The 19,432-nt window shown below is 37.5% G+C and overlaps 1 protein-coding gene across 2 annotated transcripts in view; it reads right to left on the bottom strand.

Annotated features, from left to right (window-relative positions):
* Nucleotides 1-19,432, bottom strand: part of LOC137283530 (cyclin-dependent kinase-like 2) — a 566,496-nt gene that overhangs the window by 360,902 nt on the left and 186,162 nt on the right. For both annotated transcript variants that reach the window (XM_067815087.1, XM_067815088.1), the window contains one exon: nucleotides 5,552-5,883. In XM_067815087.1, coding sequence (XP_067671188.1) covers nucleotides 5,552-5,883 — 332 coding nt within the window. The remainder of the gene's footprint in view (nucleotides 1-5,551; nucleotides 5,884-19,432) is intronic.

Here is a 19,432-nt window from a genome sequence, read left to right as displayed (position 1 = left end):
GATGAAGGGGAGGACTTCCCATAAACTGCTGAAAGCCTTTCTTCAATGTTCTTCCCCGACTTTCCTTCAAGAACTAAAAACTGAATTACTGCTCTATACTCAATTATATTCATTTTCACAGCCGTGAGGGGGGTCACTTTCTGTCAATGTGAGCTATTCAATAAGAGAGTAGGATACCAAAACTAATATATCACATCAGCTACACCCCAAGGTTCAATGTCATACCATAGGCTCTCACACCTGGGTATGAAAAATGCTCAAGGCTCAAAACTTATTGACATCCCCTCGTATATTAAGATTTAAAAAAGGATTATTCCATCTGTAGAGACTATGTATGTGTGTGTGTGCGTGAGTGTGTGTATGTGTGTGAAAAATTTATAAAATACAATCTGTATGCTATACATCTCACATTAGAAAGCATGTTCATTTGACCGTGACCTTTAAACAATTTGCATGTCCATGTCCATATTTGTAAATGGTTGAGTTGTATGTTATGCAAGCAATCCCTAAAACATATGGATCAAGTGTTACTGTTATCTTTGATTCATTCTCATACAGAATGTCATTGAAAGATCTGGCTGTCACGGTGACAGCCCCTGACACATTTTGTACAAGTCTTTATATTTTGGCAACATTTGGTTTAATATACTAGAGACTCTGAGCTCTGCACCAATGCAATTGGTTTTATTTGTGCTGACACACCAACAATATTAGTCTATGTCTGCTACAAAATTGATAAATGTGACCTTGACCTTTGACCTTGAAGGTGTTTACGTACACATATTTACCACACATGGAGCAGGATATCATTAATACCAATAACATTCCGGAAAAGTAATATTCCGTTACATAAACGTACAGGATATAATGCATCCTGTGACATAATTAAAAATGGAAATGCCCTGAATCGCACATGCCCTAATAATTACTGGTATGAAATGTATTTTGTCAGAAAGTCTTTGAGGAGTCTTATGATGCCAAATACACTGTGCTCTATGCATTCCATACTTTAGTTAAGAAAGACGAGATGCTAAACACAGAATTTCAAGCAAAGAATAGCAACACAGGGTGTTGCTGTGACCTTCACCTTTGAACTTGACCTTATTGTTTTACATAGTTCAGTGGAGCAGTACTTGGATCATCACATGCATTCTCAAAACTGATAAAACCACCAACTGTAGTGATGAAACATTCTTTTATATATAGCTGTCATGTTTTCTGATAAATAGCATGGTACCCTGGAAATGGTAACCAAAATGACATATTGCCTGACACTTTCAAGTCTGGCCACATTGTTTTGGAAAACCAAATACATCTTGCTATATACCTCTGGTAGACCTATCTCCTTTATTGCAGATTTCCACTGCACTATATGGAAATGACACCTTTGTTTCACTCTTATTTTGGATCTTTTTTTTTTTTTAAAACATATGTAACCTTTTACCATGAATGTACTTTGGGCCAATGGCCTATTACTGAAATGTCTCTCTTTCTGCAAAAGGAAAAAAAGATTCCACAGGAACCATCAGATTTGTTTGCTTGTTGTTTGACACCCAATTCAGCAATATTTCAGCTATATGAGAGCACTCTGCTAATAATCATGTCTGGACCAGACAACCCAGTGATCAGCTGTACTGCTCATGAGCATCAATCTAAGCAACTGGGATACAATCACATGTGACAACCAAGTTAGTGAATCTGACCACCCAATACCATTTGTTGTTTCTTACAATAATCATGGATTGCTGATTTCCAATTCTAACCTGAATTTTCACAGGTCTAGCTTTATCAGATCTAAAATATATGTCTCAATGTCTTCAAGGTGAAGAGATGGGCAATCCATATGCAATCCATGCCCGAGGTTGCATGAAAGCCTGTGTTGCTTTCGGTATGATGCACATCATCACTTGAGAAAGCATAGGTAGCTATGTGAATGCTGATTACCAGTCTGTCACCTGATGTTGCATAGTCGAAGCCTGCTTAAAGAACAGAAGATCTTGCACATCTGGTGAGGTTTGTACTATTCCGAGAAACCCTGTGTGCAGGTCTAATTGTCCTCTTCTACAGCTGAAGGGTTTGCAAACCTTGTGGTAGTTGTTGCAGACTTCAGGATTGGTGACTTCTTCTTCCCAGATTATTCTGTTCAACCTTCAACCTTTCATGTGCAACATTCCTAAACGCCTCTACAGACCTTGTCCAAACAGTCGCGCCAAACAAGAATTCAAATTGATGGATTGAATATCAATGCCCTCTTCAGAGGAGTGTATCGGAACAACCACAGATTCATCCAACCGTTCAATATTCAATATTATTCTTTGTAGAGGATGACGACTGGGACAATGATCTTAAGACTTAATTGTTTTGTTCATTTTTTTGTTTTGCATTGCAAATAGTCAGCAATAGTCACAGTCAGCAAATTTGCCATCCCCGGAAGAAGCACAGTGATTACATTTACTATTGTAATAGGGACCCCCTGGGGAGCACCCAGTGACAGTGGAATTATGGGATTTATACAGTGTGGGGGAAATGGCAACAGACAAGATTAGGCTTTGCGTTGTGTGATTTTGTTGATTATGCAAATATTGTTGTCCATCCCCGCTGTTCGTAATTCAGATTCTAGTTCTAATATTGGACTTTAAGCACATGGAAAATAACACAAAAAATCTTAACAGAAAAGCATTTATTGAAAACAAAACAAAAACGTATCGAAACAACATTTTACTCATTCACACATATAACTTACTCCTCCCGACCTATCCCTTTAATTGCCAATCCCGACATGCGCTGTTAATTCCTAACACGATTCATTCCTACACTAATGTCCCCCTTCCCAACCTAACATTAATTCATCATAAATACTTTGTTTTCAAGTTCCACTTTAACTACAAACACCTTGGAGGTAGTCTTGATGTCAAGACCTCAGGACCTTAATGGTATATGGTACCTGTATGGCTCACCATAATAACTGACACTGAAAGCCAGGTCACTTATGCAGTGAATTGACCTTTGACCATGGAACAATGTGAATCGTCATGGAAAGCCTGTGCCATTGGGCCAGGCAAAGCAATCAGCAAGTTACATGCCTCAGTCACATACCTGACCACCGATAAGGCCTTCACCATGTGGTCTAGGTATGTCAGACACTCTATATCCTCCCAAATGAAGCAACTCCAAAAGATCCCCGCAAAAGTGAAACAATGGATACAAGCCTATCAGGTACAGGTAAATCAATTACGGTTAATTTTCCAAGATGCCACACCTCAAGCTACACTACTGTTAACATTTACATTATACCAAATCTACTACACTATCTGTACACATGGAACTTAAATAAGCACCCCCAACCACCCCTCTGCCCAGTTTTTTCAAACTGCCAGGAACCATTACCATCAGTACGTATACTGGAAAGATTAAACTCCATTGTTGCCTACAGTAACGAAAAAATCATGAAACTTTGTAATATCTTAATTTACAAAATGACATGAAAGTGTCAATGATGTTTTGTCAACAAAATGTATCCATGTACAACTCTGGGGCTGCAGAGTTCCAAAATGGGAGAGGGGAGCGTCTCTCAGTCTGAAAAAGTTCTCTCTCACCTTCAGACAACAAATCACATGAAAACTCTTAACAGCTTGCATATCCACCTTGTGCACAGATTACTGCTTTGACACACTTCCTCATGCTTGGCATGAATCTCTGGATTTGCTCCAGAGGCAGTTGCTGATGTTCCCCGTGCACAGCTGCTTCCAAACATGCCAGATCTTGTACATGCAGATTCAGTGCTTGCACTCGATGTCCAAGAATGGCCAAGACAGGTTCCAATGGGTTCAGATCTGGGCTCACATCAGGGCATGGAAGTTTGCTTACAGCATTGTTTGACATAAACTGTCACAAGTTGGGGATGATGTGGTACAGCATTGTCATCCATCAATATAGGGCAAGTGGCTAATAGGTGGTTGTCAAAATGGGGCACAAAAACAGGATCCAGAATGTCCCAGATGTCATGGTCCCCATCACGATTTCCACAAACAGTTACCCATGCCAGTTTACAATCATGGGAGAGACAACCCCACATCATGACAGTTCCACCGTCATCAGGAACTGTTGAAATGATGTTCTTAGGCAATGTCCTTGATTTTCAAGACTTGCTATGATGTGCAATAAAAAGTGAATCTCATCAGACCAATGAACCCTAACCCATATGACGGTGGTGTAGTCTAGTGGTTGAAGCATTCACTCATCACAGCAAATACGTGGGTTTGATTCCCCACATGTGTACAATGTGTGAAGCCAAATTCTGGTGTCTCCTGCCATGACCACTCTAAATGAGCTCTCTTATGGAGACTGGTCAAGGTTGGACCCTTCCTTCCCTCATCCCAAGTGCCTTGATGTAGTTTCTTTCAGTCCTATTGCACAGACGTCTATTGGGGAGCCACAGGTGCTTCAGGATGCCATTTGTAGCTTGCTAAATCCCAATCCTCAACCTGTCAGATCTGAGGGGTTGATCTGACCTTGGTCAGTCCTTAACCTTGCTAGTTTGATGGTCAACATCCAACATTTTCACATATAGATGTTTAAAAAACCCAAATTTTTTACAATCATTTATGTAATTTAGTGGAGACTATGTGAATAATTATAGTCTGTATTTCAAAACTGCACTTTGTACTGAGTATGTTTACAAATGTTGTTAAAATGTCAAAATGTCCTCCTGTGAAATCATCCCTCAAGGGCATTTTTTTTTTCATCAGAGCTTTAATATTCAATAAGGTAAATTCATACATGTGCTTTTATCTTGTGTCCAATTCATCAAATTGATACTGAAGCCAAAAAGTATTTTCCAAACATTTCTGACTTTACTTTAATATTTAAGTTGTCTGTGGAAACTAACTGAATCCTTCTACCTGTTATTTATTATTTAGAATAAGATGAACTATGTGTTTATACCATAGATTTGAAATCTCTCCTGTGATTTCTTGTCTCACCCCTTCAATGATTTTACCCAGTTTGTTATTAAACAAGTGGTAATGGATTGTGACATGAGCAATTCTTTTTTCAAGAGGGTAGGTACACCTAAATGAATCACAAAAGCTGTCTTCAAAATCAGATTTAAACCAATCACTTGTGAGAACAAGCATGTAAAGTTTCAGTCACATTAGTCAGGTGATTTTTCAGAAGATCATAATGGACAGCCATATTTGTCATCAGGGACTTTTAGATTTAGAGGAGAAGATTTCATGTGTTCGTTTAGTCCAACATTCGTGGCTTTTAAGCATTCTTACTGGCATTCCAATTTTGATGCCTGTAGGAAACTTGAAATTTCTTATAATGAAATCCATCTACATAAATTTTAAACAAGCAATTTCAGGAAAGACGTTTAAACACCTATGGAGGATGACATGCTATGAGATAAGCTCAGATTTTTTTCAAAGCTCAGGCTAAAAAATGCCTGTGTGTGGTTGAAATATTGCTAACTGCAAAGGCACAAAACTGTTGATGTGCTGCTTATGGGTGTTGGCAAATGAAGTAAAAACAATCTACTCAGGTAACTCACCTGCCAAGAGATGGAATTGACTGTGTTGTGTTGACATTCTGAAATGCCTGGTTGATTGGTGGAATACTTGTTGTAATAAGAGGAACCTGATTACTACCAGCACTTTCTTCTGTTTCCTGGTCCCTTTCTTTTTCTGAGCAATCATCTTCCAATGAGATGTGAGAGAGTGTAGGTGCTTGAGTCAGTGTAGTCTTACTGCCTGTCACAACAGCTGCCACAGTTGTTGCTACTGGTGTTGATGGCACCTCTTTCTCAATGGCTTTTGGGGATATAACTTTCTTATGAATCTTCTCACCCTTCTTCACTTTCTCTTCAGTGTTATCTTTTGATTCCTACCACATAAGAATAATAAGCATAAAAATCAAGAAATCATTATGACTGCTGCAAATATTACAGATAACTAATAGTGGTGTCATGGCAATATAGCTCACTTTGATGCATATCTTCTGTTCCCTAAACTAAAAAGGTCCATAATCTTGTAATGTTTACTTGAAACTTGTTGTCATTTTCACTTGTTCATCAAAATGAAGCACTTTCTTACCATCAGAAAAAGGTTTGACAAAAGCGTAACCTGTGGATAAGCAATCCCCTTCTACAGACTGCATTTTTGGGGTACTCAAAATGTGGCTTATCTACAGTCATATACAGTATATATACTCTGTAACTGTGTAGTGTAAAAAAAAAGAAACACTGTCACATCTTTCACTTTTGCTTATATTCATACATAATGAATACTATACAAGAAGTTCTCATGTCGGCATGAATCATACATGATTTTTGCTGACAGAATAACAAGAGGCATCAGAAGATGACATATCCCCCCGGCCCCCACATATTTGAAAGGACAAATCATCTGACAGTTACTTATTTTGTTTGTCTGAATTGTTTCCATGGAATTCATGAAACCTACAAATGCCATATATCTGTAAACAGCGAAAGGCACCACTTCAAGATCTGTCTCATATATCTGCCAGGATCTGTTGAAAGATACGAAAAGCTTTTTGAGCTGTACTCCAGAAATGAAGACGGTTCCTCCATTTTGAGGCAAAGTCTGAATTGTTTCCATGAAAACAAGGAAAAGTAAAAATGCCAAAACTGCAAAAGGCACCACCTTGGGGTCTGGCTAAAAAATCTGCCAAGTCTTGCAGAAAGATATTAAGAAGTTTGAAGTTTGAGTTGTGCTCCGGAAACGAAGCCCATACCTCCACTTTGAGATAAAGTCCAAATCGTTTCCATGGAAAGTGGGAAAATGATAGTGAGTGAGTGAGTTACCATTTAACGTCACATTGGCAATATTTCAGCCGTATTGTGACAAGAACATTTAATACTGAAATGGAAGATGTGTATTTCATAAATAAACCTGTCGTCAAAGGACAGTAAAACAACTAGAATATCACAGTTACAATTTAAAACCAGTGTGGAAAGTTAAAACTAACATCCCTATCTGGACAAAACAATATAAAAACAGACTATAGATCTCCAACGACTGGAAGTAGATCACCATACTAGGGACCATGGGGACTTACAGTACCTTGGCTACCTGTATGGACCCTAGTTGGATTTACATCATCCCTTCAGCCGCTGGAGAGTGTATGAAATGCTAGTCAAAATTAAAATAACACGAATACTACGATTAAGAACCTGGTAGACTAAAATTTACATCAAATGTTTTTGGACTTACGTACCCTCTCAGGAGGACAATAATTTTACAATGCTTCAACCCCCTTTGAGGGTAAAGCCACTAAAAATTCAAGTTACTAATCTAAACTACCAATCATTAAAATATATCTATCTACAGAAACATATTGCTCAAAATTCAACCATGAAATCGATTTCCTTTAAAAAAACAATGATTAAATGACAACTAACAGTGATAAAAAGGTCCTTGATGGTTTTGACATTGAAATATTTATCCCTTGTGATGGAGAATTCAACACAGTCGAGCAGGATATGCTTGACCGTGACTCTCTCATCACAAGGGATACAAAACGGAGGATCCTCACCTTTCAGTATATATTCGTGCGTGTATCTTGTGTGGCCAATGCGACATCGTCACATGATGACCTCTTCAAATCTGGACTGACAACCCAAGTTGGTATAACCAATATAGGGTTTTATTGCATGTAATTTATTTATACCTACTTGGGTGTCCCACTTCTTTTGCATCAGATCACGGATATAAGATCTAATGGTGGCTTTATAATCACTTTAAGGAATAAGAAGTGGTGACACAGATTTGTTGAGTGCTGCTTTAGCAGCAAGGTCAGCCAATGTGTTACCAGAGATCCCTACATGGCTGGGTAACCAACAGAAGACGATGTCGCACTGGCCAGTAGCAAGATTATTATACAATTCAATAATTTCAATTAAAAGTGGATGTTTACAAGAAATATTTTTAATAGCCTGAAGGCAAGAAAGAGAGTCGGAATATATTATATACAGTTTATGTTTAGGATGTCTTTGAATATATTTAAGAGCCGTTAGTATGGCATTAGCTTCAGCTGTAAAAATAGAACTGTTGTCTGGTAATCTAGTAGAGATTGTTCTGGATCCAATGACAGTGGCACAAGCCACTGCGCCACCGTCCTTGTACCCATCTTTAAATAACGATTTATATTTGCTATATTTATGTTTTAATTGATTATATTCTTGTTTGTATTGTAATCCATTAGTTTCTGATTTTTTAAATGCAGTTAATGTTAGGTCCACATGGGGCCTGACCAATTGCCAAGGAGGAGAAGAAAGAAGTCGGGAAGGAGCTATATTTTCCAGCTCAATACTAGAAGCAGCAAGAAATGGCTTAATTCTGAGACCAAAAGGCGGAAGAAGGGAAAACTTTTTGTTATACAAATCCTCATAAAGAGGATCAAAGACACAATTAAATGCAGGATTAGACTCATTAGACTCATATATCTATCTACAGAAACATATTGCTCAAAATTCAACCATGAAATCGATTTCCTTTAAAAAAACAATGATTAAATGACAACTAACAGTGATAAAAAGGTCCTTGATGGTTTTGACATTGAAATATTTATCCCTTGTGATGGAGAATTCAACACAGTCGAGCAGGATATGCTTGACCGTGACTCTCTCATCACAAGGGATACAAAACGGAGGATCCTCACCTTTCAGTATATATTCGTGCGTGTATCTTGTGTGGCCAATGCGACATCGTCACATGATGACCTCTTCAAATCTGGACTGACAACCCAAGTTGGTATAACCAATATAGGGTTTTATTGCATGTAATTTATTTATACCTACTTGGGTGTCCCACTTCTTTTGCATCAGATCACGGATATAAGATCTAATGGTGGCTTTATAATCACTTTAAGGAATAAGAAGTGGTGACACAGATTTGTTGAGTGCTGCTTTAGCAGCAAGGTCAGCCAATGTGTTACCAGAGATCCCTACATGGCTGGGTAACCAACAGAAGACGATGTCGCACTGGCCAGTAGCAAGATTATTATACAATTCAATAATTTCAATTAAAAGTGGATGTTTACAAGAAATATTTTTAATAGCCTGAAGGCAAGAAAGAGAGTCGGAATATATTATATACAGTTTATGTTTAGGATGTCTTTGAATATATTTAAGAGCCGTTAGTATGGCATTAGCTTCAGCTGTAAAAATAGAACTGTTGTCTGGTAATCTAGTAGAGATTGTTCTGGATCCAATGACAGTGGCACAAGCCACTGCGCCACCGTCCTTGTACCCATCTTTAAATAACGATTTATATTTGCTATATTTATGTTTTAATTGATTATATTCTTGTTTGTATTGTAATCCATTAGTTTCTGATTTTTTAAATGCAGTTAATGTTAGGTCCACATGGGGCCTGACCAATTGCCAAGGAGGAGAAGAAAGAAGTCGGGAAGGAGCTATATTTTCCAGCTCAATACTAGAAGCAGCAAGAAATGGCTTAATTCTGAGACCAAAAGGCGGAAGAAGGGAAAACTTTTTGTTATACAAATCCTCATAAAGAGGATCAAAGACACAATTAAATGCAGGATTAGACTCATTAGAAGCTAATTTTATAATGTACTGTAAAGATAGTTTTATACAGCGTTGGTTGAGAGAAGGCTCATCAGTCTCGATGTATAGACTCTCGATAGGAGAAGTTCTAAAAGAACCGAGACAAAGTCTTAGGCCTTGGTGGTGCACAGGATCAAGTAGTTTTAGGTTGCTTTGACAAGCTCCACCATATACGATGGAGCCGCAATCAAGTTTCGATCGCACGAGTGATCTATATAAGTGAAGGAGGGTAGTCTGATCCCCTCCCCATTTTGAATTAGAAACAACCTTTAATAAATTGAGAGCCTTCAAGCATTTGGCTTTTAGGGACTTAATATGCGGCAAAAAGGTCAAATGTGAATCAAAAATAAGTCCCAAGAATAATAAGCCTCCTTGACAACTTTGATAGGGGTGCCACTTAGAAATAGTTCTGGGTCTTTACGGGGTTTATATTTACGGCAGAAGTGTACACAATTGGTCTTTGATTTAGAAAATTTGAAGCCATTTTCAAGACACCATTTATCTATTTTGTTTAAACACTGCTGCAGTTGCCGCTCAATAGTATGCATATTTTTTCTGCGTCAAGAAATATTAAAATCATCCACAAATAACGATCCATCAATTGAATCGTTTAAAGCTTTAGATAAACTGTTGATCTTGATGCTAAAAAGAGTGACAGACAAAATACTGCCTTGTGGAACACCCTGATCCTGATTGTAATGATCAGACAGGGTAGAACCTACACGGACCTGGAACTGTCTGTCATTTAAAAAGTTGGCTATGAATTCAGGCAAACGACCTCACAAACCGAAGTCATGTAAATCCCTTAAAATGTCATATTTCCATGTTGTATCATAAGCCTTCTCAACATAAAAAAAGACAGATACAGTGTGTTGTTTATTGATCAGCGCGTTTTTAGCAAATGATTTTAAAGTACTTCTATTTTTACGAAACCCCATTGTATATCTGTCTATGAGATTATTTGTTTCCAAGTTCCAAACAAGTCGATTATTTATCATGCGTTCCATGGTTTTGCAAACACATCTAGTTAGTGAAATCGCATGATAATTGGATGGATCCGTATGATCACATCCAGGTTTAGGTATTGGTACTACTATAGCATCACGCCTTGAAGAAAGAAATTTCCCGGAAGTCCAAATATCATCAAAAATTGATATGAGCGTCTCTAAACAGGATTCTGGTAAGTGCTTCAGGAGTTGATAATGTATGTTATCAGCTCCTGTAGCAGTGTCATGAGCTCGATCAAGAGCAGTATGGAGTTCATGAATAGAAAAAGTTTCATTATAATCTTCCCCATTATCAGAATTTAAATTAATAGTTTTCTTTTCTTGTTGTTTTTGATATTGCTGAAATTTAGGTATATACTTAGAAGAGGAAGAATGTTTAGCGAGAGTTTCGCCCAGTTTATTCACAATACCTGATTTATCAGTAAGTAATTGATCTCCATGTTTAAGATGATGGACTGTAGATTTAGTACCCTTACCTTTAATTTTCTGGACCATGTTTCATACCCTGGACATGGGTGTCCCAGAATTTATTTTGGATACATAATTTTGCCAAAATTGGAGTTTGTTCTGTTTAACAGTACGCCATGCTTTAGCATTTAAAATTTTTAATTTATTTAAATTATGCACCATAGGATGGCGATGGAAACAATGTTCTGCCTTTTTCCTTGCCTTCCTAGCTTGTTTGCATTGATCGCTGAACCATGGTTTTCAAATGTGTGGAACTGCAGAGGACATTGGTATACACTCATCAGCTATGGAATTCAGTTCATCAGAAAAACACTTAATAGCATCGGGAACGTCAATAAAACGTTCCGGTTTAAGTTTTTCAGCACACAGTGTTTCATATAAAGCCCAGTTAGCCTTTTTAAAATTCCGCCTTGATGATGGAGAAACATCAGTTGGAGTTACAGATTTTAGTATAGTAGGAAAATGGTCACTTCCACAGAGGTCATTGTGGACTGAACATTCAGATTCATTTAATAGTTCTGAATTTATGAGTGACAAGTCGAGAGCAGAATAGGTCCGTGTACCAGGGTGTAAATATGTGCTGGAAGCATCATTATAAATACATAAATCATTGTCAGAACAAAAGTCCTCCAACAACTTACCTTTAGCTTTTGTAGTTACACTACCCCAGAGTGGGTTGTGTCCATTTAAATCTCCCATTATAATACAGGGCTGCGGGAGCTGATCATACAGAGCTTGAAGATCGGTTTTGGCAAAAGCCGAAGACGGTGAAATATAAAGAGAGCATAGTGTAAACGCTACATGTAAAGTAATTCTCACTGCAACAGCCTGCATATTAGTAATAAGTGGAGCAGGGCTTTGAATAACGTTTTGTCTGACTAGAATGGATGATTCTCCAGTGGCCCTATCACCTGGAGGTGAAAAACAATGATATGCATTAAAATGATGAAGATCAAATGTATCTGTTTGTTTTAAATATGTCTCTTGGAGACATAACGCTGAAGGTGTAAAATCTTGGACTAATAGCTGTAATTCATGTAAATTAGTCCTCAATCCTCTGCAGTTCAACTGTACAATATTTTGGAATAAACTGTCTTTTGGGGGGATTTATTGGAGATCTACCCCGCACTCTTTTGGAGGGTGACAAGCTATGTGCCCTAGAATGGACGTTTTCAGAAACGTCCATGTCTTCAAGAGACCCATATTTATTAAACAACTGAATTTTATTTTGTGACCCTTTAGGAGCTCTGCCACTTTGTTGTTTTGAAGCATCAGGCTTAGGCTTAGGTTTACTTTTCACCGTTTGTTGACTATCAGCTGTCGATTGAGACTTTGAGTGTGACTGAGATGATGATGATTTGTGATCAGAAGAAGACTTTGATGTACTAGGAAGTGATTCCTTGGTCTGAGATGATATGGCAGGGTACAAAAGCTGTAGAGAATTGCAATTTACCCAAGTCAAGGTAGTCTGGCAGCTTGTGGATGATTTTGTTATTTTAGAGGTAGACTCCGATAATGTTTTTGTTACTGTAGCATAACTTTCTGAAAGATCAGACCTCTTTACCAGTTTTTTTGCCTCAGAAAAGGAGATATTTTGAGTAAACTTTATTCTGTTTATCTCCATTTGCTCTTTCCAAATAGGACACTGTTTCGAAGAAGATGAATGGTTGCCTGAGCAGTTGGTGCATTTTTCTAAATCACTGTCACAATCTTCTGTTGTGTGTGTTTTCTCACCACAGTGAGCACACACAACAGACAATGTGCAAGTATTCACACCATGTCCATATTTCTGGCATTTAAAACACCTGAGTGGGTTGGGGATATAGGTATCAACTTGTATGTTAAACATACAATAGCCTGCCATCACTGATTTAGGAGCATTTGGACATGAAAAAGTAAACAGACAGGTATTTGTTTGGAATGTTTCATTGTTTTTTCGGGTTGAAAAGCGCTTCATATACAGCACACCTTGATCTTTCATTTCTGATGCAATGTCAATATCAGCAAAGAATCGATCACTATCTCTGATGATACCTTTACTAGTGTTCAAGGTCTTGTGAGCAGAGACCGTGACCGGAATGCCCACAAAAGATTCAATACTCATCTGATTGGATGCTTGTTATTTCTTGCTGCACTCAACCAGTAGCGCACCCGAACGTAAGCGTCGAATGTTCTTAACATCCCCAGCAATACCTTGAATGCCCTTAGATACTACGAAAGGGTTCAGCTTTAATGGTGTCATGTCCGGAGTCTCAATAACAAGGAAACGTGGCCAATACTCAATCGATAGAGACAGTCTGTGGTCAGTATCAACAGGATCAATTTCAAGTGGACGTTTTGTTTTTTTGTTGGGTACTTCATAAGCCATGGTTGGTGTCATATGGTTCATCATCCGAGCTCCCCACCCACCACGGAGTATCACAAGGACAATGCTGAAGCAAGCGGGCCTCCAGCTTGCAGCACCAAGGATACCCGAATGATATACTCCAGTAGAAGAATTATAAATAATTAAACTACCAGATTGGAACCCACGGCAAACAGGTTGCCCAATTTAGTAGCTTCTTACAATAAGCAATGGGGTGTTGTGGACACATTCTGTCCCGGGTCCACACGGGATGGAAAATGATAAATTACAAGAAACTGCAAATAGCAAAAGGCACAACTTTGGTGCCTACCAGACATATCTACTAAGTTTTGCTGACAGATATTAAAAAGTTTTTGAGTTGGGCTCTGGGAACGAAACACACCTGTCACATTTGAGACTAAGTCCGAAACATTTCCATGGAAACCGAGAAAATAAAAAAAAAAAAAATGTAAACATCTGAAACATTTCCATGGAAACCAAGGAAATAAGACATCACAAAAACCTGTAAATAGCAAAAGGCACCACTTTAGCACCTGACTGATAGATCTACCAAGTTTTGCAGAAAAATATTGAACGTTTTTTTTAAGTTCTGCTCCGGAAACAAAATGATTACGGAAGGATGGATAGGATGGACAGACGGACGGACAGACAGACGAGGTTTCAACTATATCCCCCAATTACATGCCGGGGGGATAACCAGGGACAAAAGTGTTGTGTAAATGCAAAAAGGCAACCAGGTGGAAGCATGAAACATGAAATGAATGTGTGACATAAATTGTTGGGTTACAAAAATGATGCATTTTCATTTATATGGTTTCACCTGACTGAAACATCAATGATGAGTATGGCCACAACAACAATGGACACATTTCAGGTTAGTGTCAAATCACATTTCTGCTTATCTGAAAAGACAGAAGACGTTGTGAGGAATGATATGGTTGAAAATGCAGAGAGGAAGGGGACAGACGGGTGTCATGTGATAAAAAATAACAAGAGTCATCAGAAGATGACATATCCCCCCGGCCCCCAAATGTTTGAAAGGACAAATAATTTGAGAGTTACTCATTGTTTTTTTAGACTAAGTTTGAATTGTTTCCATGGAATTCATGGAAATTATATATGCCTTATATCTGTAACCAGCAAAGATACAATTTCAAGATCTGTCTCATATATCTGCCAAGATCTGTTGAAAGATATCGAATGGTTTTCGAGTTGTGCTCTGGGAACGAAGCCGACCCCTCCATTTTGAGACAAAGTCCAAAACGTTTCCATGGAAACCAAGAAAATAATACATCACAAAATCCTTTAAAAACCAAAAAGCACCACTCTGTGGTCTGTCACACATATCTAGAAAGTTTACTAACAGATATTAAGAAGTTCTGCTCTGGAAATGAAATACACCTCTCACTTTTCAGACTAGGTCCAAAACATTTCCATGCAAACCGAGAAAATAATAAATCACATTTACCTGTAGAGAGCAAAAGGTACCACTTTGGGGGTCTGCAACACATATCTGCTAAGTTTTATGGACAGATATTAAAAAGTTTTTGAGTTCTGCTCCGGAAACGAAACACATCTGTCACTTTTGAGACTATGTCTGAAACATTTCCATGGAAACCAAGAAAATAATAAATCACAAAACCTGTAAATATCAAAAGGCACCACTATAAGTTCAGACTGATATATCTACCAAGTTTTGCAGAAAAATATTAAACGGTTTTTGAGTTCTGCTTCGGAAACGAAGTCCACTCAACCATAAGACTAACACCAAAATGTTCCATGGAAAAACACAAAAAAAATATAAAGTTGATATACTAAGTCGACAAATCATCAAAACTCATACACACCAAAACAGAACAAAAATCACTGCAATAGTGATCAGCTACAAGAGTGCCCAAGAACGGTTGAAGAGCATAAAATGGCATAAAAGTTGTCCAAACTGGTGGCAAGGGAAGATGAATAGGCTTTGGTTAACTCATTAAGGCCGAGAGCAACGTATATGCGTCAAATTAATTAGCTTCTCACAGTGAGAGTCGCTTATTGGGGGTAATAAAAAGCACCTCTTATTCAGCGAGAGCCGCATATTGGGGGTTACAAAAAGCACCTCTCATTCAGCGAGAGCCGCGTATGGGGGTTGTTACATTTTAAATTCGTACTGTACCTATAATTTCAATCAGTTTAGCAGTAATGACCAAATATTAGCTTTTCTTACGAGAGAGGTTACTTTCTGTGTTAATCAGAAGAACTATTAATGTGTTTTGATAACAATTGCTTGCAATGTCGGGGGCTTATACTGGCAAATGAACACATGTCTGCGAGAAAAGGGATTATGAGATGTTGTTACAGGAGGTACGTGTATGTTACTCGTCATTGGGAGTGAATACTTAAATACTATGTTTGCACATTGATTGAATTAACGGTGACAAGGTTACAAAACCATCTTCTAAATGAAATCATTCATTCATTGTAATAGTCCAAATAATGAATCGTAGACATAAATAGCAATACTGTATTACACTCATGTTCGTGTTGATTTGAAATAAACCAAGTTACTAATTTAGACCTATTTCATTTGCGACTATTGATTTTTAAAGTTGAAAATAATACATAATCGAATATGAAGTGATAACTCTTGCATCTACTCATAATATACATATATAGTACACATAAACCATACAAAGGTAACTGGGGTATTTTGTTCAAGCAGTTTCGTGCTTGTTTGAAATGTGATTTTTCAATGCAATTTACATAAGCATTGTGTAAAAAACGTTTTTATTTGATTTCTGTAATTATCTTATCCTGTGTAATGATCACGTGTATCAGATCCATCGTCAATAAATGGAGGATAATATATCAGTTACGGAATTGATGCATATAATCATTCAATCAGACAACACTAAATGAGATATGTGAACAACTCTTTCAACCTCAAAATAACAGCCTCTGGCCGAATGCATGTCCAGGTAAACTTTTGTCATGTGACAAGTGTAAAACAAACTAATGCGCTGTTACATCATTGGAAAAAAACCTGTTTTGTGGAGTCACGCCCATTGTCAATCTTCTGAACATCGTTTGCTTTCAAAACAAATATAAGTATGTCCATCTTCATAAATATTTGGGGAGATTCAACTTCAAATGTATACATCACAATAAATCAGTATCGTGTTACTTTTTCAAAATTCTATATGTACTTGAATTATGGTATTTATTCGTAACAATGTGCAGATTAAATTGAAATGTTCAGCAAACCATTATGTTTGATGTACAAGTAGTGTACGCAAAAAGTATATGCAAATAAATACCATCTCTACTCAATAGTTGGATTGGGTTATGTGGGGTAAAAATAATCGGATTGTAGCGCTTTGAGCGCTTCAAAGAAACATAAACTCGTCAAAGTGCTTGTTAGTTCTACGTGTACATTTCAGGCATCCTTACGATTATATATGTTCACGATACACAAACTTTTCATGATAGCTAGAGTTGATAAAGCCAAAATCTAGCATATCGATTGGTCAACGATCTAACCAATAGTCAATCTGTATCCAAGCTGTCTAGTGACCGAACGTACTCTTCGGAAATTTAGCCCACGCCCCATCACCTGTCATTTCCAATGTGACAGGTATCTCATGATACGATTGGTCATAGATAACAAATGAGGGAGTATATTGAACAGTTAAGATACAAAACAACCTATTCGGGAACTTTGATGACGCCCACCCTATGACCCTTTGTCTTATGTAGGTGCAAGGAATAGCATTATACAATATGCATACATGTATGTTCGTGCGATAACATATATTTTCTGCGTTAAATCTAGATTAACCAAAGCGACAAACTGTGAATCTGTTATATGTAAGACTAGCTTATTAGTACTTTCCTTAAAATATTCAGTAAACACTAGCAATGTATCAGCGAAAACGCTTCTTTCATAGATTATTAGGCATGTGCGTAAATTCGTCTTTACTGCCATTGACATAGATGTTTTGAACAATTTAATCCCACACAATGATATGAGTGGGACATAATTTGGTTTAAGTATGTCTTACATACAAAGATTCCAAACATGTGTGAAGAAAGGCACACTTACATAATCCCTTACTTTATGTGCTATTGAAAGTTTCTTGACACCTCTCTGTAATTATCACATGTAACAACTAATTCCGTTGATCCATCATCAGTAAAAGCAGGACAGCATATTAGTCATGGTATTGATACCCTTGCGTATCATCATTCAGACTACAGTAATAAGATTATTTAGCGCTACTATTGGTCTTGAAACAACAGTCTCTGGTAAAATGTATACGTAGCCACGCCCCTACTCCCTTATTGAACACACTGTCCCGGGATAAGCGTAAAATAAACATGTGTTGTTATTTTGTCGGACAACCCACTTGATGGTGCTACGTACGCTTCATTCTCTGTACTGTATATGCACACATGGGTGCAATCAGGTGAACCTTGATAGCAATACGATATCAGACAATACACAAATTGATACATGATAGTTAGAATATACAACCAAAACACAACATATCCACTGGTCAACAATACAATAAAAATTCAATGTATCCAATCTGAGTGACCAAACATGCCCTTCAGAAATTTAGGCCACGCCCCATCACCTTGCCCTTCCTATGTGACAGGTTCTCACGATACGATTGGTCAAAGTATCAGCCAATATAATGAGTAAGTGAGATATAATGCGTTACATTCGTGATATTTTATCCCATCACATGACGGGAAGCTTTGTTTAGCATCGAGTAATGATAAATGTATCATGCAGTATGTATGTGTATGAATGGTGATGTATGTTTACAGCGTTAAGTTAAGATGAACAAAGTGACAAACTATAAATTTCTATATGCTCCATGTTACTTAGACACCTATTGATACTTTCCTTGAAATAGTCAGTAAGCACGAGCAATGTATTGGCAAAAAAATGTAGACGATTATAATGCAAGTTCCCCCCTCTTTTTAAACTCTATTATAAATAATATATTATAATTCAGTCAATACGATGAGAGAGACAGGGTGAATTTGTATATTTGTTCATCTCATACGTACAAAGACTGCGTAGGTGTTGATAAAAATACAGCACACACTGGCAAAGGGGTATAAGGGACACATGTAATAAATTACATGAAATGCTGTAATATATGTATTTACATCGACCTCTTTTCCATCTTTACGACACAATTAAATAATCAGTACTTGTTTGTGAGACTAGACAGTTTCCTGTCATATCCAAGACCTGCCAGGGAAATCAGGCATGATTAGCACTAATTAGCCTCGTCGCAGCAATCAGGCAGTCAGCGAGGGGTGCCAGGTGTTGGGCAGTGGAGCGGCTCCAGGGCTTAATGAGTTAATAATGTTTTTCATCACTATGAGTCTAACCTTGAAAATCTTAAAAGGGACATAATGCATCAACCCACTACTGTAGCTTCAAAATTCTGTTCATAGTTCTCAGTGTCAGGCTTGCTATCTTGGAAAGTGTGGTCTCTCATTCGACCGAATGTTATCTACATGTTGGGATACTGTTCCCTTTCAGTTTTGTAAATAAAGAATTCATAGCCTCGCATTCAATAATATAGTTTAGTGATTGCAAAGTTTGCAATTCTCTGTGAATTGCCTATATAAGTGGTCTTTTCCACTTTGATTTCACAAATTGCAATTTATTAATTTCTCAAACACAGATTCCTAACAAAGACATGTCAGTCCTTTCGTCATGTGTGTCCTCAGACATATGTTTCCTAGTATATGTATGGTTATATTCTTCTAGGTTCATCTTACTTTTATGAAGTCATTAAATGAATTCATCATCCAAACCTGTGCTTCACAGGAGATATTATTTGTGTGAGATCAGACAATATCCCCTAGGAGATATCATTTTGACAGTAGATTTTGTACAATGCCCTAATAATCCATGAGCTAGATCTTGAAAATAAGGAGTTGACTACCAAACTGAGGAGCTAACAATCACTATGATTTTCATACAGCTTAAGG

Source organism: Haliotis asinina, chromosome 5, assembly GCF_037392515.1.
Source record: "Haliotis asinina isolate JCU_RB_2024 chromosome 5, JCU_Hal_asi_v2, whole genome shotgun sequence".
In the NCBI taxonomy this organism is placed as follows: Eukaryota; Metazoa; Mollusca; class Gastropoda; order Lepetellida; family Haliotidae; genus Haliotis; species Haliotis asinina.
This window is presented reverse-complemented; position numbering and strand designations above follow the sequence as displayed.